Genomic DNA, 26,561 nt, shown 5'->3' with positions numbered 1-26,561 from the left:
AAAAAAGAATTGAAGCAGAGGAAGCAATAATTTAGTTAGCAGAGTAAATAGTACTTGACCTGAGGGTGCTTGGTTTATGTTTGTGGAGTGAGCTTAATGGAAAACAAGATTTTCCATGAATAATCATGGTATAAACAATCAGGAATATAATTTACCCATAAATATGCAAAAGTATGAAGCCATAAAAGAGTTCAGGGTGAGAGTAAGATGTCACAAAACAATGTAGCTTCCTGTACGATGCGAAGCTTCTGCTGACTTCAAAGGATGTCCTAGCCCCACTAGTCACCTCTGCTTTCTTTCTTTTCACAGGCTGCCTGGGTCTCAGCCATTTGGGTCCCCATTGGCCCCTGTGGGCAACCAGCCAGCTGTGCTTCAGCCCTATGGCCCTCCCCCGACAAGTGCACAGGTGACAGCGCAGCTGTCTGGAATGCAGATCAGCGGTGCTGTGGCCCCAGCCCCTCCCTCTTCAGGGCTGGGCTATGGTGAGTGGCTATGAACACAGGAGTGTTACTGTCTCCTTTTCAGAGGCATCAGACTCTGGGGTTATACCTGAATCTCTATTATTTCCCTTGTATTTCCTGTGCCTCTGAGCCTCAGAAGATGGGACAGTCATACCTGCCCCTCTTGTGTGGAAAGGAAAGTCGCTTTACCGAACAAGGAGGCAGAATGACTGGGCTTTTGACTCTACCTTTATTCTACTTCTCAGGCCCACCAACATCGCTGGCTTCAGCCTCAGGAAGTTTCCCTAACTCTGGTCTGTATGGCTCCTATCCTCAGGGCCAGGCTCCTCCCCTTAGCCAGGCCCAAGGTCATCCTGGGATCCAGACTCCCCAGCGATCTGCCCCATCACAGGCCTCCGGCTTCACACCCCCAGCTTCAGGGGGTCCTCGGCTGCCTTCGATGACTGGTCCACTCCTGCCTGGACAGAGTTTTGGAGGGCCCTCAGTGAGCCAGCCCAACCATGTGTCCTCACCTCCTCCTCAAGCTCTGCCCCCTGGCACCCAGATGACTGGGCCCCTGGGACCACTGCCACCTATGCACTCCCCGCAGCAGCCAGGCTATCAGCCCCAACAAAATGGTGAGTCTTGCCCAAGGTCTGTCTAGAATCTAGAGGCATCGGCTACTCAGGTGGTTTTTGATGTTTTTTAATTTGTTTGTTGTTAGTATTGCTAAGTGGTGAATTAGATGGGCAGCTTCAGGGTATTATTCCTAGGATATGGGGTTTATAAGACATTATTTTTTCTTGTAGTTCAGATAACATGGTCTTTCTGAATGGCTTTGCCAGGCATTAGTGTACCTCATAATTCTATGTTTGTAGGAGTCTAGTCATTTTCCTGAGGCCTTAAGAAGAGATAGGGATGGGATTTTGAGTTCATCAACCTTGTGCCCTTGTCTCAGGTTCCTTCGGACCAGCCCGGGGCCCTCAGCCTAATTATGGAAGCCCCTACCCAGCAGCACCCACCTTTGGCAGTCAGTCTGGGCCTCAGCCACTGCCTCCTAAGCGCCTGGACCCTGATGCCATCCCAAGCCCTGTAAGTAGAAACTTACATGGTCCTGAGGAAGGGTTTGTGTCTGCCAGATAGGCAGGTCAGTCTAGATGAAATGTTTGCCTAGCATTTTCTGATAATTTTCCCTTTTTGTTCATCTTCTTGGAGAACTTACATATAATTTGACTCTGAACTGGAACTTGAGGTTCTAGGAGTCTTTTGGGGGGCTGTTTTATTCTATAGATGGGCAGAGAAGGAAGGGAAACCAAGAGTGAGCAGCAGCACCAGTAGATCTGTGAGTTGAGGACTGTACTCTGTCACTACTGTACATACATAGTATGGTAGCCTTTGTCCTTCTGTGGAGCAGTGACTGGGTCTTGTCCCCTTAGATCTAGAAGGATGGCCTTCTTCCTAATGGGTAGAGTAGGTGGGAATTCTCTATGTTAGATGTTAAGAGAAGGAAAGCCTCACTGGTTTCTCTGCTCTTACTTGGACAGTTTTAGGAGGAAGTCCCCAGTACTTTTGTCTGGTAGGCTTCTGCTGTGTAGATGGGGAAGAGTGAACGACAGTTTATGAGGGCAGTGTGTATGTAAAGTCCCACTGGAGAGCTTTTCCCAGGAAGAGGGTGAATTGCACCCTTGGGGAGCCATCAGAATCCTCAGGCCCTGCTTATCAGACTCAGAATAGAGACTAGGACTGTACTGACAAGTAGGGGCCACTTTATAGTTCTGTCTGTAACATTTGCTATGTCAGTTACCTTGCCATGCTTAGCCATTGTCATATTCCATTCTGTTCTCTTCCCTCTTCCTCCTTTGGGTAACCACCACAGTGAGGGAGCCTGTTGGCCAAGGAGAACTCAGGAGAATTAAGCAGCCCCTCCTTCCTTCCCCCTCCTTCAGTAAGAAGGAGAGTCTGGTTGGATGTGAAGGGAGGCTTCTTGTAGCATAAGATAGTCCTTAGAATGGGAGGTTTGGCCTTTTAGGGGAACATTCCTGTTCTTCTTCCTTACGGTTTCTTCCATTCAGCCTCAGCCCCTCCCTGTATAACTCCTGCTTGCCTCCTGTTTGTCCCTTTCCTTATCTTTCTACATCATAGTCTGAGCCATTAAAGCCTCTGTGTTGAGCCAGAAAGACTTGGAATTTCATATCTAGAGGGGGCTTGATTTCAGCAGTATGAGCTGGGCTCCAGCTGTTCATGTCTAACTCAACAGGGTTGAGAGAAGTAACATCTGCCTCTTGTTCTTTTGTCTCCCTCCTTGTATTCCCCTGCTGCCTTTATTATTAAAACACTAAAAGCAACTCAGTGAGCTGCCTCCTCAGCAGAAAACCAGGCACAGAATAGACCCCGATGCCATTCCTAGTCCAGTAAGTGCAGGGGGTGGGTGTTTGTGCATGTCATTCCTGTGTTAGTGCCATCCATGCATGCCTGTGACCTCATCTTCACCTCATCTACCATGTCCATTCCTCTCCATTCTCTTCCTTTAGCCCTAGCCCTTATAGATACTCACTTATACAAGCTAAAAGGATATGCATGCCTCAAGTCACCAGGTAAATGAAGAGGTAGCAAGCTGTTTGCCTTGAGTATGGGGTGGTGGAAGGTCAGGCTCTAAGGGTGGGGTCAGGTGGCATGTTAAGTTTTGGCTTTAGTCCTTCTGGCTCCTCCAGGAGCCTGCAGGTGATGTGTGATGGAAGAGGACAAAGTTGAACAGTAGATCATTCCACTTTGGATTTGATTTGTCTGTAGCCTGTTGTGGAGAAATATCGGTATAGGAACGTACAGATTCATAGTATCCCAAACTGGAGTTTCTTACAGGAGAAGAGACTGCTGGTTTGGGAAAGTGTGAGTACTTTCTCATCTGAAGAGTCTTTTTCACTCTGATATATTTCTAAGCTTCAACTTTTCTGCCATGGGATAGAGAGTCTCATTTGCCCTTTGCTTTTTCTGGTTTTCCAAACCCATCTTGAAGTAACTGACCAAAGGTCATGAGCCTGCATAAAGGTCTGAATATGAGTTTTGCAGGTCCTTTATTTTCCTTTGCTGAGTCTGTCAAAATGTGGAGGACTGAGGATTGAGCTATAAGGATTGGGTACTTATCCTCTCCTCCTATATATACACATTGATGCTTACCTGAAAGTAAGGCAGCATCTGCTTCCTCACTTTAGTTGATCATTTCTGGTCGTTTAAATCTCTCCTCACCCTGTTCCTTGAATTTCATTGAGTGTAGAGTCATTCCAGGTAGATTCATTTTTACATGGTTACTGTTGTCTGTTTTCCTGCTCTGACTCAGAATGTGTCTTGGAGAGAGGATCGGGGAAGGCATGATGGGGGAGGGGAATGGAATCTAATCATGTTTGAAGGTTTGTCATCAGAGCTGGGGCTTTTCCTGGAATGGGAGGAATGAGAGGGTGTTCACGATTGATGGGGGGTTGGGGTCAATTCATAAAGAAGCCCATTCTCATGTTGCCAGCCCAGCAGGCTGCTGGGAGTGAAAGATTGGCTGCTGTAGGGTGAAAGATTGGCATTGCAGCATTTTATATGATCTCCAGAAGGAGAACAGGCCTGGTGCATGAGGTGTTCCCTGGCAAATTTTTAGTTTTTGTGTTACGGCTCTAGCCTTTTTTTCTCTTGGCACTCTGGGACCTGACACTTCCTTTTTCTTCTGTCACCTAACTCATTTCACTTCTCTGCAGATTCAGGTCATTGAAGATGACAGGAACAACCGGGGTACAGAGCCATTTGTTACTGGAGTACGGGGCCAGGTGCCACCCTTAGTCACTACCAACTTCCTGGTGAAAGACCAAGGTGAGAATTAGCTCCTCCCACAGGGGCTTTTTCTTCAAGATTATCAGCTTATGGTTGGGGCCTTTTTTTTTTTTTTTTTTAGTTTTTAACCAGAGACAAGTTCCCTCTAGTCCCTCTGGGGAAAAAGCCACCATCACCTCTAGCTTTGTGGAGATGATGGAGAGCTGGTGTCTGGAAGGATTCTGTGATCTGACTTGGGTCTTCTACCTCCTTCTTCAGGGAATGCAAGTCCCCGATACATCCGATGTACATCCTATAATATCCCTTGCACATCTGACATGGCTAAGCAGGCTCAGGTGCCCCTGGCAGCAGTCATCAAACCGCTGGCAAGGCTGCCCCCAGAGGAGGTGAGTCAGGGAAGGGGCTAGAGTGTAATGAAAGGGAGGGAGGTAGAGGGGGGACTAAACTTTCTTCCTGGATGTGATTCCGGCTTCACAATGGAAGATATTTTAGTTAGGCAGGAGAGGAGACTATCTTTAGTGGCTTTCTATCCCAGGGTCCATCCCTGGAGAGGGGATGGTAGGGATGAGAGTGAAAGCCCAAGACATTGCTGTGAAGGAACATGGATGGTCCCTAGGGGGAACAAGCGGTATGAAAAGAGGTAGGATCAAACTGTAGGGGAGAAGACAGCTGAATGTAGGAACCTCTTGTATGATGGTAATCTCCAGATGATGAGAAGGACATTATTCCATGTTTTCCTGACTGTCCTGTTATCCCAGGTTAGGGCTGTTAGGACAGCATATAAGCAAAAAGGGAGATTAGGATCCAGTGATCCTTCTCTCACCTGTTTTGTGGCCTGATCTGTCACCCCAGTACCTGATACCAGGATGTAGAGAGCGAGTGAGGCAGCTGCTCCACCAGGCCTTGTTAGGATACTCATATTCAGCCTTGCTTATCTTACGATAGGGTTCTCTCTTACTAGAAGCCCAAGGCTCAGTTTATATTCCGCTTCTCTCTCTGTCTTCCTCTGTGTGTTTGTGTATTTCCATCTGGGTCCCATTGGGGATAGTTGGGCACTGATCTCTTAAGTGTAGGGTGACATTTGGGGCATCAGTAGCTGGCATGGAATCCCAGGGATAGGGGAGGAGGTGTTATAGATATTTGGTAAGGGAAGGAGCTAGAGTCCAGATTCTTTTTTTTTTTTTTTTGAGATGGAGTCTCGCTCTGCCGCCCAGGCTGGAGTACAGTGGCTGGATCTTGGCTCACTGCAAGCTCTGCCTCCTGGGTTTACGCCATTCTCCTGCCTCAGCCTCCCGAGTAGCTGGGACTACAGGTGCCTGCCACCTCGCCTGGCTAGTTTTTTGTATTTTTAGTAGAGACGGGGTTTCACCGTGTTAGCCAGGATGGTCTCGATCTCCTGACCTCGTGATCCGCCTGCCTTGGCCTCCCAAAGTGCTGGGATTACAGGCTTGAGCCACCGCGCCCGGCCGAGTCCAGATTCTTAGAGCAAGAGTGAAGGGGATTAGAGATGGGACCAGAAAGGAGAATCCTAGATAATCTTGGCTTTCTCCCTCATATGCCATGGCAGCCCCTGGTCTGATACGGCCGGTTTTGTAGTTCCTCTTCTCTTTCAGTGAGAAATGCAGCTCTGGGGGTGGGATGTAGCAAGAGAGAACCATATAATTTTTACTCATAGGGACATTTTCCTGTGATTTGTCCTTACTCCCTTTCATCATTGTGCTTCCTACTTCCTCTGTAGGCAGAATATCTACACCATGCGTCTTCTCCCTCCGGTTGTTCCTCCTCATCTCCTGGCTGAACCTACTGTAGTTTTCCTTTATGTCTGATCCCCTCCCCTTTGTGCCTTAGGCTTCACCATATGTTGTGGACCATGGGGAATCTGGCCCTTTGCGCTGCAACCGCTGCAAAGCATACATGTGTCCCTTTATGCAGTTCATTGAAGGAGGGAGGCGCTTCCAGTGCTGTTTTTGCAGCTGTATCAATGATGGTATGTTCATGGAAGCTGGGATTTGGGGAAAGGTCTTGATTGTATCTTCCTTGTTCTCTATTAATAGTTAGAGAGATGAGGGTCCATTTTTCAGGAGCTGGGGAAGTAGGGCACATGGGAATGAGGGATAGTGGAGTGAGCTCAGCTAGGGCTAGATATACTGATTGAAACTGGATCTTCAAGTAACACACTGCCATGCTCCCCACAGTTCCCCCCCAGTATTTTCAGCACCTGGATCATACCGGCAAACGTGTGGATGCTTATGACCGTCCTGAGCTATCCCTGGGCTCTTATGAATTCTTGGCCACTGTAGATTACTGCAAGGTGAGGGAAGGTAGCATGGGAGGAGCAGTGGGTGGAGGATAATGAGACAGCTAAGAATGGCTGTTATCATTTCCCTCACCCCTTTTTTGTCCCTTTTTGATGTTGACTTCTCTCTAGTCAGCTGGCCTGGTTAGCATTACCCCTCTCCCCAACATTTTCTTCCTTTGCAGAACAGTAAGTTCCCCAGCCCTCCTGCCTTTATCTTCATGATTGACGTCTCCTACAATGCCATCAGGACTGGTCTTGTTAGGCTCCTCTGTGAGGAGCTCAAGTCACTGTTAGACTTTCTACCTAGGTGAGAGTTACAGAACTGTGGTGTTTCCTGGGGTTAATGATAGGGTGTCTGGGTTGACTGAAGAGATGAAGCCTGATGTCATGAAGTTGTGTGTGGTGGAAAAGGTGGCAAGTCTAGGTAACAATGTCACCTTCTACAGGGAGGGTGGGGCAGAAGAGTCAGCAATCCGCGTTGGCTTTGTCACCTACAATAAGGTGCTCCACTTCTATAATGTGAAGAGCTCATTGGCCCAGCCACAGATGATGGTTGTGTCCGATGTGGCTGACATGTTTGTGCCACTGCTGGATGGCTTCCTGGTCAACGTCAATGAGTCTCGGGCAGTTATCACCAGGTAAGAGCCAGATTGTGGAGGTAAAGGTTGGGAGTGGCATGGGTACCACCATAGAAGGTCATGGAGTTGAGCAGAGGTGTTGGACAGTAGATGGAAAGGGGCTGTGGCCCAGGAGTTGTCAGATTCTAGAGGCCTGATGACTCTTCAGGGAATTGAGAACTGAGGTATCTGGAATCTGGATAGCAATTTTGGTTGTTTTCCGTCACCTATCTCTTTAGCTTATTGGATCAGATTCCAGAAATGTTTGCAGACACAAGGGAAACAGAGACAGTATTTGTCCCAGTTATCCAGGCTGGGATGGAGGCTCTGAAGGTAAGGCTGGAGTATCTGGCAACTTCCTCTAACTCATTTTCCTCTGACCATCTTATCCCCTGGGATACAACCTCTTTCTTCAGTAGTGGATGACTGTCCACTAAGTTAAACTGTCTGACATAGTTGGTGCTTAATAAATGACAGGGGAAGGGGTGGATGAATAAAGAATAAACAAGTAGTCCTCTCTTTTTTCCTAGGCTGCTGAGTGTGCAGGGAAGCTCTTTCTATTCCATACATCCCTGCCCATTGCAGAGGCCCCAGGGAAACTGAAGAACAGAGATGACAGGAAGCTGATCAACACAGACAAGGAGAAGGTGTGGGACTGGAAAATGGGGGAGGGGAAGGATTTTTCATTACAGAGGAAGTGGGGACTCTATTTTCTTGATGGGGGCTAGGACCAGACACTCCACCCTTTCAAATACCGTATCTGTGACTACCAACCTCCACTGCTGCCATACTTCTCTACTCCATCTGATGCCAAAGCTGTTGGTAGACTTCTGTTTATTTTTTAAAGGAGAACTTTTGGCCAGGCACAGTGGCTCATGCCTATAATCCGAGTGCTTTGGGAGGCCAAGGTGGGCGGATTTTTGAGGCCAGAAGTTCGAGACCAGCCTGACCAACATGGCAAAACCCCGTCTCTACTAAAAATACAAAAATTAGCCGGGCGTGATGGCACACACCTGTAATCCCAACTACTTGGGAGGCTGAGGCAGGAGAATCGCTTGAACCTGGGAGGCAGAGGTTGCAGTGAGCTGAGATCACGCCACTCTATGCCAGCCTGGGCGACAGAGTGAGACCCTGTCTCAAAAAAATAAAAATAATATAAAAGAGAATTTTTTACTATTGCAAAATCCTTGGAAGTAGATCTGAAGTCTCCCATGAATTTGAATATCCCATGCTAGCTATTCAGTTCTCAAATAGGGCAGAGCTGGGATATTTGAACATTTTCTTCTCCCCATTTTCCTTCCCCCTAGACTCTGTTCCAGCCTCAGACAGGTGCCTATCAGACCCTGGCCAAAGAGTGTGTGGCCCAAGGCTGCTGTGTAGATCTCTTTCTCTTCCCTAACCAGTATGTGGATGTGGCCACGCTCTCTGTTGTGCCCCAGCTCACCGGTGGCTCTGTCTACAAATATGCTTGCTTTCAGGTATGGTAATAGTATTTGCAGTGGCAGATGGCAGCAGGGCTGGGAATACCTGCTTATATATGGAGTGGCTGACTCATTAATAGAAATAGCGTTGGGGCTGGGCATGGTGCCTTACGCCTGTAATCCCAGCACTTTGGGAGGGTGAGGCAGGCGGATCACCTGAGGTCAGGTGTTCAAGACCATCCTGGCCAACATGGCAAAACCCCATCTCTACTAAAAATACAAAAATTACTCGGGTGTGGTGGCGGGTGCCTGTAATCCCAGCTACTCGGGAGGGTAAGAATCCCTTGAACCCGGGAGGCGGAGGTTGCAGTGAGTGAAGATTGCGCCACTGCACTCTAGGCAGGGCGACAGAGTAAGACTCCGTCTCCAAAAAAAGAGAAATAGTGTTGGAAGAGAAGACTGCATAGTCTAAAGAAGTGAGCCCGAGAGTGTGGCAGTTAGGAACATGGGCCTTGGAATCAGTCCTGCATTGATATTCTGGCCCCACCACTTACTAGCTACATGACCTAGGATAAATTACTTAAGTACTCCCTCTTTTGTTCCTTCATCTGCAAAATGGGGTTAAAATACTTAAGTAGGATTTGTCTACAAAATTAAATAATTATATGTAAAGCACTCTGTGTGGTACCTGGTGTGCAGTCTGTTTAAAAGCTATTGTTGTCATCATCATCATCATCGTCACTGTAATGATGATAATTAGGCAGCCTTGTAGAGTGGAAGGGGTACAGGGAGATTGTCTGCAGGATGAGCTATGTCTAGTCAGTGATATGACTCTGGGTCTGGGGCCCTGCAGGTGGAGAACGACCAGGAGCGGTTCCTGAGTGACCTGCGTCGTGATGTCCAGAAGGTTGTTGGCTTTGATGCTGTGATGCGGGTCCGGACAAGCACTGGTCAGTCCTGGTTGGAGAAGAGCAAGTGGGGGGCCTAAGTCTGGAAGGGAGGCATGTGGCACTTGTCATACCTTTTGCCCTAACTCTGTCCATGTGGCCTCAGGTATCCGTGCTGTAGATTTCTTTGGAGCTTTCTACATGAGCAACACAACAGACGTGGAGCTGGCTGGGCTAGATGGGGACAAAACGGTGACTGTGGAGTTCAAGCATGATGATCGGCTCAATGAAGAGAGCGGAGCCCTCCTGCAGGTGGCAGGCGGGAGGCGGGGCTGGGCAGGAAATGTGTCATTCGCTTGGTATAGAAGAGGGTGAGGAGTGGGTAGAGAGCACTGGAAGAAGAGACTGGGCAGGGGAGTGGCTCATTTCTCTCTTCTAGTTTAATAATGTAGCAAAGGGCCTTTGTGAGGGAGGAGTGTGAGTTCCCCCTTTCTCCCTTCCCCTAGTGTGCCCTGCTTTACACCAGCTGTGCAGGGCAGCGTCGGCTCCGCATCCATAACCTGGCCCTGAATTGCTGCACCCAGCTGGCTGATCTGTATCGAAACTGTGAGACTGACACGCTCATCAACTACATGGCCAAGTTTGGTGAGGGTAGAGGCAGGGCAGGGTGGGATTGGGGCTGAGAGGTCCAGGATGGTGAGCGGGTAGTTATGATGGTGGAAATGCATACATGATGGGCAGCTGACCAGTGACTGTCTTTGCTTTCCCATCCAGCATATCGGGGAGTCCTGAATAGCCCTGTGAAGGCTGTTCGTGACACTCTCATCACCCAGTGTGCCCAGATCCTGGCCTGTTACAGAAAGAACTGTGCTAGCCCCTCCTCTGCAGGACAGGTGGGGCAAGTATATTAGTGGGAGGTGGGGTTGTTGGGACAAATGTTTGCATTTGGGAGGGATTTCTCATGATCATCGACTTTATTTTGATAATCCCCTCAGTTGATCCTTCCTGAGTGCATGAAGCTACTCCCAGTTTACCTGAACTGTGTGTTGAAGAGTGATGTCCTGCAGCCTGGAGCTGAAATCACTACTGATGACCGTGCCTATGTCCGACAGCTAGTTACCTCCATGGATGTGGCTGAGACCAATGTCTTCTTCTACCCTCGGCTCTTACCTTTGGTGCGATTGAGGGTTGGAGTTTGAGATCTTGCATGGAGCAAAGGGCCTCTTAGGAGGAGGAAAGGATAGGCTAATATCAGTCTGACACTAGTGGAATTTGTTTTTATGTATTTTAGCTGATGCAATTTTCACACTGAGAGAGTTACTGAGACCCCAGAAGGGGTGGTATCTGAGGACTTAGCTTTCAGAATTTTGTGTGTGGTGGGGGACAGACTTGTCTTATGGTCCTTGGTAACCTTTTGCTCCCTTCCTTTTGTCTAGACAAAGTCTCCCATCGAGAGTACCACCGAACCACCAGCAGTTCGAGCCTCTGAAGAGCGTCTAAGCAATGGGGATATGTATTTACTGGAGAATGGCCTCAACCTCTTCCTCTGGGTGGGAGCAAGCGTCCAACAGGGTGTTGTCCAGAGCCTTTTCAGCGTCTCTTCCTTCAGTCAGATCACCAGTGGCTTGGTGAGGGCAAGGAGTCAAGGAGAATATGGGTGTGGAAGTATACTTTGTGAAACGATTGGGAGCCAATAAAGTTAGTGTGCTAGTCCCCTTAAATATCAGGGAACACTTGGGGACAAGGGCAGTTGCTGTCATTCTTCCCAGGCTTCCTTGTTTCAGATGATGCATAGATGTGTGCTGCCCCACCTTGACTGAACTCAGAGTGCCTTACCATAAGGATAAATGAATTTTGTGTTCTAGAGTGTTCTGCCAGTTCTGGATAATCCACTGTCCAAGAAGGTTCGAGGCCTCATTGATAGCTTAAGGGCACAGAGATCCCGGTACATGAAGGTAACACTGATCTGAACCCTGGATTTCTTACCGTGTCAAGTCCTTGCCTAGAAGTGGGGGTTGGGTGGGGAATGAGTAAGTGACTGCCAAATGGGATTTCTGGGCATGTTTAATTTCCTTTGGCATTGCCTCATGAACCCTGAATTCTGGCTATAGCTTATCGTGGTGAAACAGGAGGACAAGCTGGAGATGCTGTTCAAGCACTTCCTGGTGGAAGATAAGAGTCTGAGTGGGGGAGCATCTTATGTGGACTTTCTCTGTCATATGCACAAGGAGATTCGGCAGCTACTGAGCTAAAGAAGTGGGTAAATGGCACAGGGCCCAGGCCAGCTTCCAGAAAGCACCCCAGGATGTCAGAGAAATTGGGACAGTACCGTATCTTATGTCATGTAAGCTGACCTCAGTCTCTTTGGGGGGGAGGGGGAGATATAAGGAGACACCTTCTTTCTGGGCTCAACTATCCTGCCACTCTGTCATGTCCTGCTGATCGAAGGTGCCCCTGTTCCCTCACTCTACCCTCTTTTTCCTGCTAATCCTGTCATAATGAATGTAGTTTCTCAGTTCACTGTATATGATTCGGTATTGGGGGTTTGGAGGCACCCAGACCCTGGCAATATTATGTGTCCCTTTGGGCCAGTCTCCCCAGAGGAGAGGGGCAGGCAGGAAAGAGTGGGGATCCTAAGGTTACTACAGGGGGTGGCTAATTCAGCTCAGTGTCATCCACAACTTCCTATATTAGGGATAAAACATACAGGTGCACAAGAGCTGGGGTATAGCCCATAGGTGATGGAGAGAAAAGTGGTCAGTCCTTCTTGGGCCTGGAGGTTAGAAGTCAAGTTTCTCTGCTTTCACTGCTCACTCGCTCTCTCCTGCAATGACTGATGATCACTCCGTGGATAGAGAGACACTGTCAGAGATGACCTGGGAATTCAGTTGCAAAGTATATTAAGATCTGGGAGAGGTACCAGTCTCCTTTCCAGCTGGAGAGGCCCCAACACTGGATGGTTCTATAGGGAGCCTAGGGAGCCTGGTCATCAACTTGCAATACCTCACAGAGCCAGTTCACATCCCACTCTGAGCTCCCACGAGAAACACTGCTTCTCCAGGCCCGGGGTTGTTGGGGAGAGAGGCAGAGGCAGCTGGAGCGCCGTTCTCTCCTGCCGGGACACCGCTTGGGCTTTGGTATTGACTGAGTGGCTGACAGTTATCTTCCAACCCCAACTGGCTTGGGGGCAGGACAAGGGCTAGGCTTGACGGTGGCCAGGCTTGCCTGCTCCCCGCCTGGGATGCCCCTGCTCTGGACCTCTCATTTCTCATTGGTTTATTTTTCAATGCATCTTTAATTTGTAAAGAAATAAAATAAATTAAGATGTAACCATTAGCCTCATGTTTACTCCCGAAAGCTCACTTTGCTTTTAGCCCTGGCCGTCGGCTGAGCGGAGCTGCGCATGCGCCGCGTGCTCCCGTGGCATAGAGCCTCGACCAGTCACGACTAGCCACTGGGCGGGGTGCGTGCCGGCCGAGGGCGCCGGCTGCCAGAGTGGACATGGCGGCCGGCCCCACTGGGGCGGTGCTGGCCCTCCTGGGGGTGCTCAGTGTCTGTGCAGCCAGCGCCTATGGGTCCGTGGCGGAGAGGGAGGCCGGCGGTGAGGCGGAGTGGGCGGAACCGTGGGATGGCGCGGTTTTCCGGCCGCCCTCGGCGCTGGGCGCAGTGGGGGTGACGCGCAGCTCCGGAACGCCGAGACCAGGGAGGGAGGAGGCCGGAGATTTGCCGGTGCTGCTGTGGTGGAGCCCAGGGCTATTCCCCCACTTCCCGGGAGACTCGGAGCGCATCGAGTGTGCGCGCGGCGCGTGCGTGGCGTCCCGGAATCGCGGAGCGCTGAGGGACTCGCGGACGCGCGCGCTGCTCTTCTACGGCACCGACTTCCGCGCTTCGGCCGCGCCGCTGCCGCGCCTGGCGCACCAGAGCTGGGCGCTCCTCCACGAGGAGTCGCCCCTCAACAACTTCTTGCTGAGCCACGGCCCGGGCATCCGCCTCTTCAATCTTACCTCCACATTCAGTCGCCACTCGGATTACCCGCTGTCGCTGCAGTGGCTGCCCGGGACCGCCTATCTGCGCCGCCCAGTGCCTCCGCTCCGGGAACGCGCGGAGTGGCGCCGCCGCGGCTACGCGCCGCTGCTCTATCTCCAGTCCCACTGCGACGTGCCTGCGGACCGGGACCGCTACGTGCGCGAGCTCATGCGCCACATCCCGGTGAGTGAGTGAGTGAGTGAGTGAGGGAGGGCGGGCGGGCGGGCGGGAGGGGAGGGAAAAGAGGGGGCGGGCTGAGGCCAGGACTCTGGGTGTCCAGGCCTCCGGGCCGCACCCTCATGACGTCCCTATTCTACCCGGTCTAGGTAGACTCCTACGGGAAATGCCTGCAGAATCGGGAGCTGCCCACTGCGCGGCTACAGGACACAGCCACGGCCACCACCGAGGATCCAGAGCTCTTGGCTTTCTTGTCCCGCTATAAGTTCCACTTGGCCCTGGAAAATGCCATCTGTAACGACTACATGACAGAAAAACTGTGGCGTCCCATGCATCTGGGCGCTGTGCCCGTGTACCGCGGCTCTCCCTCTGTGAGGGACTGGATGCCGAACAATCACTCCGTCATCCTGATTGATGATTTTGAGTCTCCTCAGAAGCTGGCAGAGTTTATTGACTTTCTGGACAAGAATGATGAGGAATATATGAAATACCTGGCATACAAGCAACCTGGGGGCATCACCAACCAATTCCTTCTGGATAGTCTGAAGCATCGGGAGTGGGGAGTGAATGATCCTTTGCTGCCTAACTATCTCAACGGCTTCGAGTGTTTCGTCTGTGACCACGAACTGGCTCGGCTGGATGCCGAGAAAGCCCACGCGGCCTCTCCCGGGGACAGCCCCGTCCTTGAGCCCCACATTGCCCAGCCCTCACACATGGACTGCCCAATGCCCACACCTGGCTTTGGCAATGTGGAAGAGATTCCTGAGAATGACAGGTAAGAATGCTGGGGTCCCCTGCAGCCATCAAATCATTTACTTACTTGCTTACTGTGGACAATTAAGTAGCACTAGGTGCTGAGCAGGTGCAGGAGGAAATTATGATATGTGCTCACTCTGTCTTTAAGGTGTCAGCAGTCTAATTGGGGTTAGGATAAGACAAGCTGAAAAAGCTGAATAGATGTAAAATATAATTCAAGGCAACAAATGAAAATCAGCTTATGTGGACAATGTTTCCAGTAGTGGTTCAAAAAGATTGAACCAGAACCCAGGGCCTGTGCAGACAGGGGAGAGAGAAAATGGGGCAAATAAATAGGGGCAAGGCTGTAAATATCATTAATACCAGGCTCAGGAGTTTGGACTGCACTAAAAACTCAACTATTTGAGCACCTTTTATAGAGTGGACATGGGGGTGGGGAGTAGAGGAGAGCATTTTGAGGGAGGCTTTTCTGCAGTAGTCAGGGCTTCCACCTGTTAACCAGCCATAATTTTTTTTAAGCAGCTGTGCTGAGGATGAGCCCCATGTACTTGGTGCATGTGGGGACACACTGCCTGTGTAACTAGAAAAACTAGGCATGGCCGGGCATGGTGGCTCACGCCTGTAATCCCAGCACTTTGGGAGGCCAAGGTGGGAGGAACACTTGAGGCCAGGGGTTCCAGACTAGCCTGGACAATGTAACAAAACCCTCTCTGTACAATTTAAAAGCTAAAAGCCTGGGGTGGTGATGCATACCTGTAGTCCTGGCTACTTGGGAGGCTGTGGCAGGTGGATTGCTTGAACGCAGGAGTTCAATGCTGTAGTGAGCTAGGATCGTGCCACTGCATTCCAGCCTGGGTTGGAGTAAGACTGTGTCTCACACACACACACACACACACAACAATGCGCAATGTGCATCAGAAGGGAAGCGAATAGGCTACTGCAGTAGGTGGCAAAAGGTGGTGGTATTGGGAAACAAGGCCAGCATGAGGTGTGTGTGGGGGGAAATGTTGAAAGCACTTGTAGCAAGCCACACCTGTTGGGGGAGAGGTGATAAGATTATTAAGCTTAAGTAAGACTGCTAGAATGGCCTACAGAGACCGACTTGGACAGTGGATGGCAGCAGAAGGCCATTTATTAATAGATGCTGCTGGCAGTTTTGTCCCGATGGTTGGAATGCTTCACCAAGTAATTTGTATCTAATTACAAATTGTTTGTATCTGAACATAATATGATTTACTAGAGGAAAAGTACAAAAAAAAATGTGAAACATTAAGAAAATAAATATTCAGGTTATGTCTTTTCTAGATGCTGGATGCTACTTCATTTTGATGCACCTTCATTTTGATTATTGGGAGAAAGGTGAAACTTAAAAGATAATCATCTAAAGACCCCTGCCCCCTTGCTTTCCTTATGGAGACTACCACTTCCAGTCTGACCTCTGCTTTGCCTGCCTCTGAACCCCCTCCACATTTGGGAGCCAGAAGCAGGCAAGTCAGGAATTGTAATAGATTGGGTAGGCTTTGTATTTGTGGCTTTTAGCCTGTCACTTGGGCTAATATTGGATTTACTTCATGTTGTCTTCCCATCGCAGCAGTCTTGTCCAAGTTAGAGACCACTGTATCTGCTTAAGATTTCTTTGGTCCCACTCAGAAAAAGGCAGGAGTCATAACTATGCTGCAGTTCCATAATCCAACCCCCATTTTGGTATTTCAGTTGGAAAGAGATGTGGCTGCAAGATTATTGGCAAGGTCTGGACCAGGGGGAAGCTCTCACTGCCATGATCCACAACAATGAAACAGAGCAGAGGAAATTTTGGGATTACCTACATGAAATCTTCATGAAAAGGCAACATCTCTAAGTGCCCTTGCAAGAACCTTTAACTTGGCGGAGCTAAGGAGATTTTATTCTACCATGGGACATAAGGAGCATCCATTGCACAAACCCTTACTGAACACTGTCTTTTCATGGATTCAAGGCATTCCAGTTTTATCTATTAAGATTTTATCTTAATGATGAGTAGCCAAGGTCTAACATAGGGCCTCTCCTCAAGGAGAGACGGAGGCATACAATTCTTGGTTCAGTGAGAAACAGAACCCTAAAACATCCATTTGATTCAAGGTGCTGGTTGAAGAGTTTTTAAATTACTCAATTCTCTATTTCATCCTTTGAGCTGTACTTGACTACCAATGAAGTAAGATGGGTCAGGTTACGACTTACAACTTTTGTTCTATTCCCCAAACTCCTCATTATTCAGTACGTTTCCCAATAATCTCTTCTTCTCATCTCTTGCTTTATAAATTGTTATGTTGGTGGAGAAGCAAAACTTCTGGTGAGTTGTATTCTGGTTTTTTGCATTTTTTATATTATGTACTTTGCTTTCATGTCAAACTTCTATTTTACTTTTTTTTTTTGTATTTTTTTGTAGAGATGAAGTTTTGCCATGTTGCCCAGGTTGGTCTCCAACTCCTGGATCAAGCAATCCATCCGCCTTGGCCTCCCAGAGTGCTGGGTTTACAGACATCAGCCACCTTACCCAGCCCTAGGTTTTTTTTTTTTTTTTTTTGGCTTTTTCTGTCCAGGTGTAGTGGCTTATGCCTGTAATCCCAACACTTTGGGAAGCTGAGGAGGGGCGACTGCTTGAAGCCAGGAGTTTAAGACCATCCTAGCAAGACCCTGTTTCTAAAAAATATAAAAGAATTAGCAGGGCATGGTGGTGCACACCTGTAGCCCTAGATACTTGGGAGGTTGAGGCAGGAGGATCACTTGAGTCCAGGAATTTAAGGCTGCAGTGAGCTATGATCATGATCACTGCACTCCAGCCTGGGTGACAGAGCGAGACACCGTCTCAAATTATATATATATATATATATATATATATATATATATATTTTTTTTTTTTTAAGACAGAGTCTCGCTCTGTCACCAGGCTGGAGTGCAATGGCATGTTCTCGGCTCACTGCAACCTCCACCTCCCTGTTTCAAGCGATTCTCCTGCCTCAGCTTCCTGAGTAGCTGGGACTACAGGCATGCACCACCACGCCCAGCTAATTTTTTGTATTTTTAGTAGAGACGGGGTTTCGCCATGTTGGCAAGGATAGTCTTGATCTTTTGACCTCGTGATCCGCCTGCCTTGGCCTCCCAAAGTGCTGGGATTACAGGCGTGAGCCACTACACCCGGCCTCAAATACATATTTTTTTTTTTTTTTTTTGGAGACAGAGTCTCGCTCTGTCGCCCAGGCTGGAGTGCAGTGGCCGGATCTCAGCTCACTGCAAGCTCCGCCTCCCGGGTCTACGCCATTCTCCTGCCTCAGCCTCCCGAGTAGCTGGGACTACAGGCGCCCGCCACCTCGCCCGGCTAGTTTTTTGTATTTTTTAGTAGAGATGGGGTTTCACTGTGTTAGCCAGGATGGTCTCGATCTCTTGACCTCGTGATCCGCCCGTCTCGGCCTCCCAAAGTGCTGGGATTACAGGCTTGAGCCACCGCGCCCGGCCCAAATACATATTTTTAATGGCCTTGTCTTTCCTGGTTTTAGGCCCTTTCCCACAATTTCTGATGGAAATACAGAAACCTTGCCATCATTCTTACTGCTGGTTTGCATCTTATTTATGGTATATCTGGGATTCCTTCTCATGAACAGAAAGATTCAGTGGCTGTTATATGCCTTGTCAATTTAATGTATTGCCCTGTCCTCTTTTTGATCAAAGATGGAGACTAAGACTGGGAATTATGACAGAAAAAGTCATATTTTTCTTTAAATGATTTTGAAATGTTAAAATAGGCCAATATGAGTCAAAGTGCAAATTTTTCGGTATGTTGACCAAAAAAAAAAAAAAAAAAAAAAAAAAAGCCCAGGGAAAAAAGTGCAAATTTTTATAGTTCCTAATTCTTTTGTTTGCCTAATGAACTGTTCCCTCTATTTTATTGTTTTTATATGCTACAAAGTCCCATCTTCTGCAGTTATGGAAACAGTGTAGCAGTATGTTTTAGTAATTATTTTATAATCTGTAGCACTTTTCACTTTTAAGTGCAATGAATAGTCCAGCTTCATTCACTGTTTTACTGATAGGCTTCCATATGACCTTTTTTTTTTTTTTGAGATGGAGTTTCGCCCTTGTCGCCCAGGCTGGAGTGCAATGGTGCGATCTCAGCTCACTAGAATCTCTGCCTCCCCAGTTCAAGTGATTCTTCTGCCTCAGCCTCCTGAGTAGTGGCGATTACAGGTGCCTGCCACCATGTCTAGCTAATTTTTGTATTTTTAGTAGAGATGGGGTTTCACCATGTTAGCCAGTCTGGTCTCGAACTCCTGAGCTCAGATGATTCACTTGGCTTGGCCTCCCAAAGTGCTGGGATTACAGGCGTGAGCCACCGTGCCCAGGCCCCCCGCCTTTTTTTTTTTTTGAGGTAGAGTCTCACTGCATCACCAAGGCTAGAGTGCAGTGGCACAATTTTGGCTCACTGCAGCCTCTGCCTCCCATGTTCAAGCAATTCTCATGCTTCAGCCTCCAGAGTGGTGGGATCACAGGCGCGCACCACCATGCCTGGCTAAGTTTTTTGTATTTTAGTAGAAATGGGGTTTCGCCATGTTGGCCAGGCTGGTCTCAGACTCCTGACCTCAAATGATCCACTTGTCTCGGCCTCCCAAAGTGCTGGGATTATAGGAGTGAGCCACCGTGCCCAGCCTGAGACTATTTTTTGATGGAGCCCACTCAAAGGGATGAGGAGGCAAGGCAAGATATTTAAGCCACAAGTGGCTGGCTAAATAAAAGCTTAGAGCTGGGCGCACCCAGTACCAACAGGTGGCTCACACCTGTAATCCCAGCTACTTGGGAGGCTGAGGCAGGAGAATTGCTTGAACCTGGGAGGCGGAGGTTGCAGTGAGCCGAGATCACACCACTGCACTCCAGCCTGGGCAACAGAGTGAGAGTCTGTCTCAAAAAAAAAAAAAAAAAAAAAAAAAAAATGCTTAGTCAGATTTGGGGATGCAGCCAAACCCTTCTATTGCTGTGGTTTGAACATACAGTCTAATGAGCAGGGAAACCATTAGCTCTTTCTGGGGCAGTGGAACAGGAAAGAATACCTTGGACCTTAGAGCTACTCTAGTTGTAATGTATTAATGAGTTATCACTAGAGAAGTTCCACAGTTTATCAGTATATTATCTATACCTCTATCTACATATCTATATAGATAGATATATGTTAGATGCTTCAACAACTAGGGTCTACACTTAATATACTGAAATCTAAGGATGTGGCCAAGAAAAGCTGTAATTAGGCTGAATTTCATTGCCAAAGTTGTTCTTTTTTCATTTAATCCTTTGATAAAAGATGATCTTCATAAATTACAGAAAGTTTGCTTACCCTGTTTGACCTTTTGCAGAAAAGAACAAGAGGGAAGACCTCCAGGCTGGGTGCAGTGACTCATACCTGTGATCCCAGCACTTTGGGAGGCCGAGGTGGAAGGATCGCTTGAGCCTAGGGATTCAAGACCAGCTTGGGTAACATGGCAAAACCCCATCTCTACAAAAAATAGAAAAAATTAGCTGGGCATGGTGTGTGTGCCTGTAGATTCAGCTACTTGGGAGGCTGAAGTGGGAGGATCGCCACTGTACTCCAGCCTGGGTGACAGAGTGACACCCTGTCTCAAAAACAAACTGAAAAAAAAAAACAAAAACTTCAAAAATATATCTAAGCCACATGTGATGGCATGGGTCTGTAGTCCCAGCTACTCAGAAGGCTGAGGCAGGAAGATCGCTTGAGCCCAAGAGTTTGAGGCTGTAGTATGCTGTGAGTGCACCTATAAGTACCAACTGGGCAACCTAGACCCGTCTTTAAAAAAAAAAAAAAAAAAAAATCTGTTGGGCTGGGTGCGGTGGCTCACGCCTGTAATTCCAGCACTCTGGGAGGCCAAGGCGGGCAGATCACCTGAGGTCAGGAGTTCAAGACCAGCCTGACCAACATGGAGAAACCTCATCTCTAGTAAAAATATAAAATTAGCTGGGCGTGGTGGCTGGCACATGACTGTAATCACAGCTACTCAGGAGGCTGAGGCAGAAGAATCGCTGGGACCCAGGAGGCAGAGGTAGTGGTGAACCGACATCACGCCATTGCACTCTAGCCTGGGCAACAAGAGTAAAACTCTATCTCAAAAAAAAAAAATTCTGTTAAAATTTGATATAGTAGGCACTGACAAAAGAGGTCAAATGCAGGACTGATTTCTAAGCTTGCAATCTATCTAAATGCAGATGCTAATTTAGAGTGCATAATACATATTACATAAGTACAGACCTAGGTCAGGACTTAAATTTCATTATGTGCAATAAAAAGGTTAAGTGATAGTTAAGCAAGGTGTAGAATTATCCTTACCTCTCCTTCTAATGACACGAGCTCACACTGGCATTCCTTTGGTACTTTGACGTATAAAGTGGGCAGTTGTTTCTGAATGACTGTTGCTGGAGCCTCAGGCCTGCTTTGTGCTCGGTGCTTTCCAGACTTTCTCCTTTATTCCTATCACCATATAAGTACTCAGAAAAGAGCAGTGTAAACCAGGTGTTACATTTCCACAAGGGAAAGTAGAATCAAGAATAGCCACATGATACTTACTGAAAGCTTCACTTTCCCTATAGAGAAAGCAAGCAATATGAATTTTCTGATTTGGGGCCCAGCCTGCTCTGTATACAGCAGCAGACTCACTCACTGCAGGTTGGCATTATTGGTGACAGAAATGTCTGCTAGGAGTCTTTTAATTATACTCTGGAGTGTGGAGGTGGAGTGCAAGGCTGCTTCCTTTATTACTGCAAGTGTTATTTTCTATTACCTCAGGTTTCGTTTTGTATAATAAACTGCTTCTTGTTAAATAATGTCTTCTGCTTCATTATTTTTTGGGGGTGGGTGTAATAAAGTTGGAGATTTGTAAAAAAGTTTCAGGTTGGGTGTGGTGGCTCATGCCTGTAATCCCAGCACTTTGGGAGGCCAAGGCAGGAAGCGCACTTGAGCCCAGGAGTTCAAGAGTAGTCTGGGCAACATACTGAGACCCCATCTCTACAAAAAATAAAAAAAAACCTAGCCAGCCGGGTTTGGTGGTGTGAGCCTGTGGTTGCAGCTACTCCAGCAGCTGAAGCAGGAGGATCACTGGAGTGAGGCCAAGGCTGCAGTAAGCTAATCATTCCACTGCACTCCAACCTGGGTGACAGAACAAGACCCCAAATCCAAAAATAAATAAATAAAACGTTTGTTCATTTAACAAGTATTCATTGGTACTATTCTAGGCACTGGGGATTCAGCAATGAACAAGATAGACAACGTTCCTTCTTTCATGCTTACATTTTTAAATGGGTGTTAGGGATAGGTCAGGCCATAATAAGACACTTCAGACGGTGATAGGTGCTATGAAGAAAACAGGTTGATGGTGGTGGGGTGGGAGAGGTCAGAGAAGCCCTCTGACATTAACTGAGACTTAAGGGAAGAAAAACAACCAGCCATGCAGAAATCAGTGGGAAGATTCCAAATATCTGTGATAAGTCATTTTTAACACACTACATTTACAAATCCAAATAAATGTTGCTCCTCCAAAGCAGTCATGAGCTACAGGCTTGTTTCTGCTTCCATTACCAAAAACATTTCTTGGAGCTTATTTGGAAATGCTATGAGAATACGCTGCACATCTTTGGAATGAGTTTTTGTAAACAGCCAGAAGTAACTTGAGAACCAAGTCTGGCTGGGCGCAGAGGCTCAGTCATGTAAAGCACTTTGGGAGGGCGAGGCAGGAGGATCGCTTGAGCCCAGGAGTTCGAGACCAGTCCAGGCAATATGACAGAATCCCGTAACTACAAAAAATAATTAGCTGGGCGTGGTGTCTTGCACCTGTGGTTTCAGCTACCCAGGAGGCAGAGGCGGGAGGATCGTTTGAGTTCAGAAGTTTGAAGCTGCAGTGAGCTACGAATGTGCCACTAGAACTCCAGTCTGGGCAACCAAGAGAGGCCCTGTCTCATAAAAAAGTCTGATGAAGCATCACAACTGAAGGTCCAAGTCTGTAAGACTGGCGAGAGGATTAAAAAAGACGATGAATGCCAAGTGTTTAAGCTTCATCCTATCAACTGAGAGATTGTTATAAATGAGCAAATGGTATCTAGTAGTAGCAGCAGCAGTTGTTATAAAATGAAACGTCTAATTTTTCTTTGCGGCTTTGTAGTGGTCCTATAGGTAGTGAAAAACAACAGTTCTTGCAAGGTTTATTAAAGTAAAACAATAATCTTTCCCAACCCAACATCTTAAAGTCTCAAATTTTGATTCGCTCCCCCACCCCACCCCGCCCTATGCCAATAGCCCCTAGACCAAGCCGGTTACCACCAGAAGAGTGTCCACTTACCAGGGCCCTTTCCTGCATGTCCCCGGCCTCGTACTGCCCCCAGACTTCGGGGCCCGGAGCCCATCAAGGAGAAGCCTCAGTCGGCGTACGAACCCAGAGTCTCCTCCTAATCTGCTGATGAGTACGAACCCGCCGCTGTTCGAACCCAGCATCGCCGCAGCCCCGGCCAAATAAAAGAAAGAGGTGGCCGCCGGCAAGCCATTGAGCCTTCCCAGAGCTCCGCGGTGATTCGTCAAGCCCGTAGGGATCTCGCGAGGTCACGCACGGAACCGCAAAGCCTGCCGGGAGCTGGGTGTGCGATGGCGACACCCAGCCTGAGGGGTCGCCTGGCGCGGTTTGGGAACCCTCGGAAGCCTGTGCTGAAGCCCAATAAACCTCTCATTCTAGCTAACCGCGTCGCGGAGCGTAGCCGGGAGAAGGGCGGTGAGCAGTCGGTGTCAGGAGGGCCCCGGAGCGGAAGCCGGAGCATGAGCAGAGGCGGGTGGGTAGGAGGGCAGGAAGGTGGGTCTTCTTGTGACTGAAGGTCCCCCGGATCTGCCCCTCCAGAGGCGACTTGCATCACGGAGATGGCGGTGATGATGGCTTGCTGGAAGCAGAATGAATTCCGCGACGATGCGTGCAGAAAAGAGATCCAGGGCTTCCTCGATTGTGCCGCGAAGGCTCAGGTGACCGATGATGGATGGCTCCTGGGGTGCTTTCTCAGGAAAAGAATGGGGGAGATACAAGTAATGATTCTCCCTGCCTTTTGCTAGGAAAGGCCCTTTCATTCATTTGGGAGGTATATTATTCACGCCAAAGTGGGAAAGGTTACAGTTTTGAAGGCTGTGTGATCTTGACGGATTTATTCATTGCTCTGAACTTTACCATTACTATACGTAAAATGAGGCTAATACCACTTTGAAGAATGTTGTGACTGTCAGATGAAGTAATGAATGGGAAAACCATTTTGAAAAATGTATAGCGCTGCTCAAGTAGACATTATTGTCTGAAATAGAACTAAAGAGACTAAAACTAAATAATGATAATTGTTTGGTTTCCAGCCTAGGCTTAATTGCTAGCAGAGATAGTAGCTTCTGAGCATAGTCTCATTTGTAGGTCCCAACTCCCTTTTGTTGAAGAGCGGCTGACATAGATCTCTCCAGGCTGGTTAACATCTTCATGTGCTTTAGGGCATTGTGAGAACTATGGGCCTAGATCAGGACAAACTTGATTTATTGATTGATTTTTTGGGTCAGATCTTAAAAGTCTGCACTAGACACACTGTAGAGCTGTCATTCTTGTATTTGTTCTGTGTTTTCAGGAAGCCCGAAAGATGAGATCAATACAAGAGTCTGGGAGTTTACCTCCAAATAAATTGAATAAATTGTTACAGAGGTTTCCTAACAAACCTCACCTCAGCTGAAAATGGACAAGTATTTTCAATGACTGAAATATAGCTTCTGACAACTATGCGGAGGCATTTTAGAGACATTGGCATTGCCATGCCCTCTTTGGAGGGTAGAAGAGACAAAACACTTTTTTCACCCTTTGGAATCATAGTATGGGTAGAAGTTATGATATATCTTGAAATAAAATCCTCTGAAGAGAACTTGGCCTTTTGTTGTGAATTAGGTACTCTCTTCATTCTTGAATCCTGTTTCCTCCCCTAGACCCTGGAAATTATTTCCTTCCTGATTTGCCCTAGGAGCAGGACAAATCCCGTTGTCTTGTCTTTCCCTGCATTTGAAGTCTTTTACACCATTTAGTGCCCTTGCCTTTGGATGCAATAAGGAAGTTGAAGTTTGCTATCGTCTGTAAATACTTAGTGATTGCCTATTTTGTGCATAGTCCCTGCAAGGTGCTCTCTAAATAATCAAGTTAACAAACTGGTGACCTAGAGGTTCTACAGATGTGTTTTATGTGACCCATGCAGTTAAAAAAAAAGTTTTAAAATTAGCTGGTCGTGTTCAAAAATAGGAAAAAAAGTCATTAAAGTTTCACATTTTAGCTTTATTTATTTGTTTGTTTATTTAAGACGGAGTCTTGCTCTGTTGCCCAAGCTGAAGTGCAGTGGTGCTATCTCAGCTCACCACAACCTCCGCCTCCCAGGTTCAAGTGATTCTCCTGCCTCAGCTCTCTGAGTAGCTAGGATTACAGGCACCGGCCATCATGACGGGCTAATTTTTGTATTTTCAGTAGAGACAGAGTTTCACCATGTTGGCCAGGCTGGTCTTGAACTCCTGACCTCAAGTGAACCACCCGTCTTGGCCTCCCAAAGTGCTGGGATTACAGGCGTGAGTCACCGTGCCCGGCCACTTATTTTTTTAATAAAAAAAAATTAAAAGCTCTGGCAGCCCTATTTTCTTATTTCCACCTGGCAATAATTAGGTAGAGCTGATTATCATTTGTCTGCATTCTCCAGTGACCTCACTACTGGACTCTACAAAATGGTGAAACAGAATTAAAAATTGTCTACTTTATTACCTGTTTACTTCTCTCAAGTTATCTGCCTAGTTGCTGAAGGCATTCACTGTTGTGATTCCCCTGATATTAGGAAAAACTACATAGCATTTTATGTGTACTCTGCCCTTTCAGGCATAATTGAGTTAGCTTTTTAATGTACTTTACAGCATTAAATGTGGGACAAACATCAGTGGTGCTTTTAATGCAGCAATGGGATAATTATTAAGGTAAGAAGGGGTCTTGCCTCCCTGATCCACTGACAGTTGTCTCTTCCCACATTCTTCATATCCCCTGCGTAGAGCCCTGGGCAAGTGCCCAATTCTACAGGATGAGCCTTTTAGCTATAGGAAGAAGCTCAGTGCCTATGCACTTTGGACTAGGCTTAGGAGTTTGTTTTTGTTTTTGTTTTTTTGAGACGGAGTGTCGCTCTGTCGCCCAGGCTGGAATGCAGTGGTGCGATCTCGCATCACTGCAAGCTCCGCCTCCAGGGTTCACACCATTTTCCTGCTTCAGCCTCCCGAGTAGCTGGGACTACAGGCGCCCACCACCATGCCCGGCTAATTCTTTGTAGTTTTATAGAGACGGGGTTTCACCGTGTTAGCCAGGATGGTCTCAATCTCCTGACCTCGTGATCCGCCGACCTCAGCCTCCCAAAGTGCTGGGATTACAGGCGTGAGCCACCGCGCCCAGCCTTAGGAGTTCTTAACCTAGGTCAATAGACTCCACTTAAGACGTCTGTGAACTTGGGGGAAAATTTGTATTTTTAACTACAACTGAAATTTAGCATTTCAGTCAGGGCTATGGAAAACAAACCACAGTAACATTATCAAAACCTATATGAAATCACGGTATTTTCATATCATGTTACAGTTGGTTATAAATATCTCAAAAAGCATTTATACTGATGACCAGCTTCAAAATTATGATAGTTACTACACTGCCTCCTAGATCTTGTCATTTAATGTGTAAATAAAGGAGCATTATTACGTTACAGATTTGTTCTATTAATAGTTTAATAATTGTATTTAAACAACTGGTTTCCTTTGTAATTCTTGGTGTTTCGTGCATTTGTAAACAATCTGAGAAGGGGGTCCAGAAACCTGCCTAGACTGCTAAAGGATCCATGGCACAAAAAAAGGTTGAGTTAGTAGACCCAAAGGCCGTATGGACAAACAGTACAACCATTTCCTGAAATCAAATGCATTCTTTTCTGATGTTTCCCCAATTAGACCCTATAAAAAGGTCGGCTGGATTGCAGACTTCTGGACTACGATTCCCAGAAAGTAGTGCGGCCCTGGGGCCTATCCAGAGTTAAGACAA

The 26,561-nt window shown here is 47.6% G+C and overlaps 3 protein-coding genes and 1 long non-coding RNA gene across 10 annotated transcripts in view; 3 read left to right on the top strand and 1 right to left on the bottom strand.

Annotated features, from left to right (window-relative positions):
- SEC24C (SEC24 homolog C, COPII coat complex component) overlaps positions 1 to 12,804 on the top strand; it is a 28,474-nt gene extending 15,670 nt beyond the window's left edge. The window contains exons 4-24 of one of the 2 annotated variants that reach the window (XM_050803413.1): positions 310 to 482; positions 707 to 1,078; positions 1,399 to 1,532; positions 2,783 to 2,851; positions 4,178 to 4,289; positions 4,509 to 4,636; positions 6,099 to 6,237; positions 6,446 to 6,561; positions 6,732 to 6,856; positions 6,996 to 7,187; positions 7,406 to 7,499; positions 7,697 to 7,813; positions 8,474 to 8,644; positions 9,441 to 9,537; positions 9,641 to 9,786; positions 9,981 to 10,119; positions 10,249 to 10,367; positions 10,470 to 10,649; positions 10,911 to 11,102; positions 11,340 to 11,429; positions 11,586 to 12,804. In XM_050803413.1, the coding sequence (XP_050659370.1) occupies positions 310 to 482; positions 707 to 1,078; positions 1,399 to 1,532; positions 2,783 to 2,851; positions 4,178 to 4,289; positions 4,509 to 4,636; positions 6,099 to 6,237; positions 6,446 to 6,561; positions 6,732 to 6,856; positions 6,996 to 7,187; positions 7,406 to 7,499; positions 7,697 to 7,813; positions 8,474 to 8,644; positions 9,441 to 9,537; positions 9,641 to 9,786; positions 9,981 to 10,119; positions 10,249 to 10,367; positions 10,470 to 10,649; positions 10,911 to 11,102; positions 11,340 to 11,429; positions 11,586 to 11,726 (3,046 nt within the window). In that variant the 3' untranslated portion in view covers positions 11,727 to 12,804. The remainder of the gene's footprint in view (positions 1 to 309; positions 483 to 706; positions 1,079 to 1,398; positions 1,533 to 2,782; positions 2,852 to 4,177; positions 4,290 to 4,508; positions 4,637 to 6,098; positions 6,238 to 6,445; positions 6,562 to 6,731; positions 6,857 to 6,995; positions 7,188 to 7,405; positions 7,500 to 7,696; positions 7,814 to 8,473; positions 8,645 to 9,440; positions 9,538 to 9,640; positions 9,787 to 9,980; positions 10,120 to 10,248; positions 10,368 to 10,469; positions 10,650 to 10,910; positions 11,103 to 11,339; positions 11,430 to 11,585) is intronic. The other variant, XM_050803414.1, reaches the window with a different exon arrangement.
- Positions 1 to 24,387, top strand: part of CHCHD1 (coiled-coil-helix-coiled-coil-helix domain containing 1) — a 191,658-nt gene extending 167,271 nt beyond the window's left edge. For 2 of the 3 annotated variants that reach the window (XM_050803583.1, XM_050803582.1), the window contains exons 2-4: positions 23,083 to 23,222; positions 23,346 to 23,464; positions 24,100 to 24,387. In XM_050803583.1, coding sequence (XP_050659540.1) covers positions 23,099 to 23,222; positions 23,346 to 23,464; positions 24,100 to 24,201 — 345 coding nt within the window. In that variant the 5' untranslated portion in view covers positions 23,083 to 23,098 and the 3' untranslated portion in view covers positions 24,202 to 24,387. Of the gene's footprint in view, positions 1 to 14,862; positions 14,867 to 23,082; positions 23,223 to 23,345; positions 23,465 to 24,099 lie in introns of those variants that run through there. The other variant, XM_050803581.1, reaches the window with a different exon arrangement.
- Positions 12,829 to 20,105, top strand: FUT11 (fucosyltransferase 11). Of its 4 annotated transcripts, XR_007728687.1 has the most exons (4): positions 12,829 to 13,683; positions 13,827 to 14,452; positions 16,147 to 16,762; positions 19,812 to 20,105. XR_007728687.1 is itself a non-coding variant. In XM_050803470.1 (3 exons), exons 1-3 carry the CDS (start codon positions 12,976 to 12,978, stop codon positions 19,849 to 19,851), a joined length of 1,374 nt encoding a protein of 457 aa, XP_050659427.1. In that variant the 5' UTR covers positions 12,829 to 12,975; the 3' UTR covers positions 19,852 to 20,105. The 4 variants fall into 4 exon arrangements, 3 of the variants coding, with proteins under 3 accessions (XP_050659427.1, XP_050659426.1, XP_050659428.1); XM_050803470.1 differs by lacking the exon at positions 16,147 to 16,762; XM_050803469.1 differs by lacking the exon at positions 19,812 to 20,105 and having other exon boundaries at positions 16,147 to 16,821.
- On the bottom strand, positions 21,666 to 23,092 carry LOC126962486 (uncharacterized). Its single transcript, XR_007728697.1, has 2 exons — positions 22,800 to 23,092; positions 21,666 to 22,527 (listed from the first exon to the last, which is right to left on the bottom strand). It is a non-coding gene; the product is annotated as an uncharacterized LOC126962486 (long non-coding RNA).
- Positions 24,388 to 26,561: the final 2,174 nt, after the last annotated feature.

The sequence above is a fragment of the Macaca thibetana genome, chromosome 9 (genome assembly GCF_024542745.1).
Source record: "Macaca thibetana thibetana isolate TM-01 chromosome 9, ASM2454274v1, whole genome shotgun sequence".
Lineage (NCBI taxonomy): Eukaryota > Metazoa > Chordata > Mammalia > Primates > Cercopithecidae > Macaca > Macaca thibetana.
The sequence above is the reverse complement of the archived record's forward strand: the minus strand, read 5'-3'. Positions and strand labels throughout refer to the sequence as shown.

Bases quoted from the DNA above. Each gene is read 5' to 3' on its own strand.
- FUT11 (XM_050803469.1), top strand. From the start codon at position 12,976: ATGGCGGCCGGCCCCACTGGGGCGGTGCTGGCCCTCCTGGGGGTGCTC. The intron at 13,684-13,826 runs GTGAGTGAGTGA...TACCCGGTCTAG, and splicing joins AGCTCATGCGCCACATCCCG to GTAGACTCCTACGGGAAATG. The intron at 14,453-16,146 runs GTAAGAATGCTG...TTGGTATTTCAG, and splicing joins GAGATTCCTGAGAATGACAG to TTGGAAAGAGATGTGGCTGC.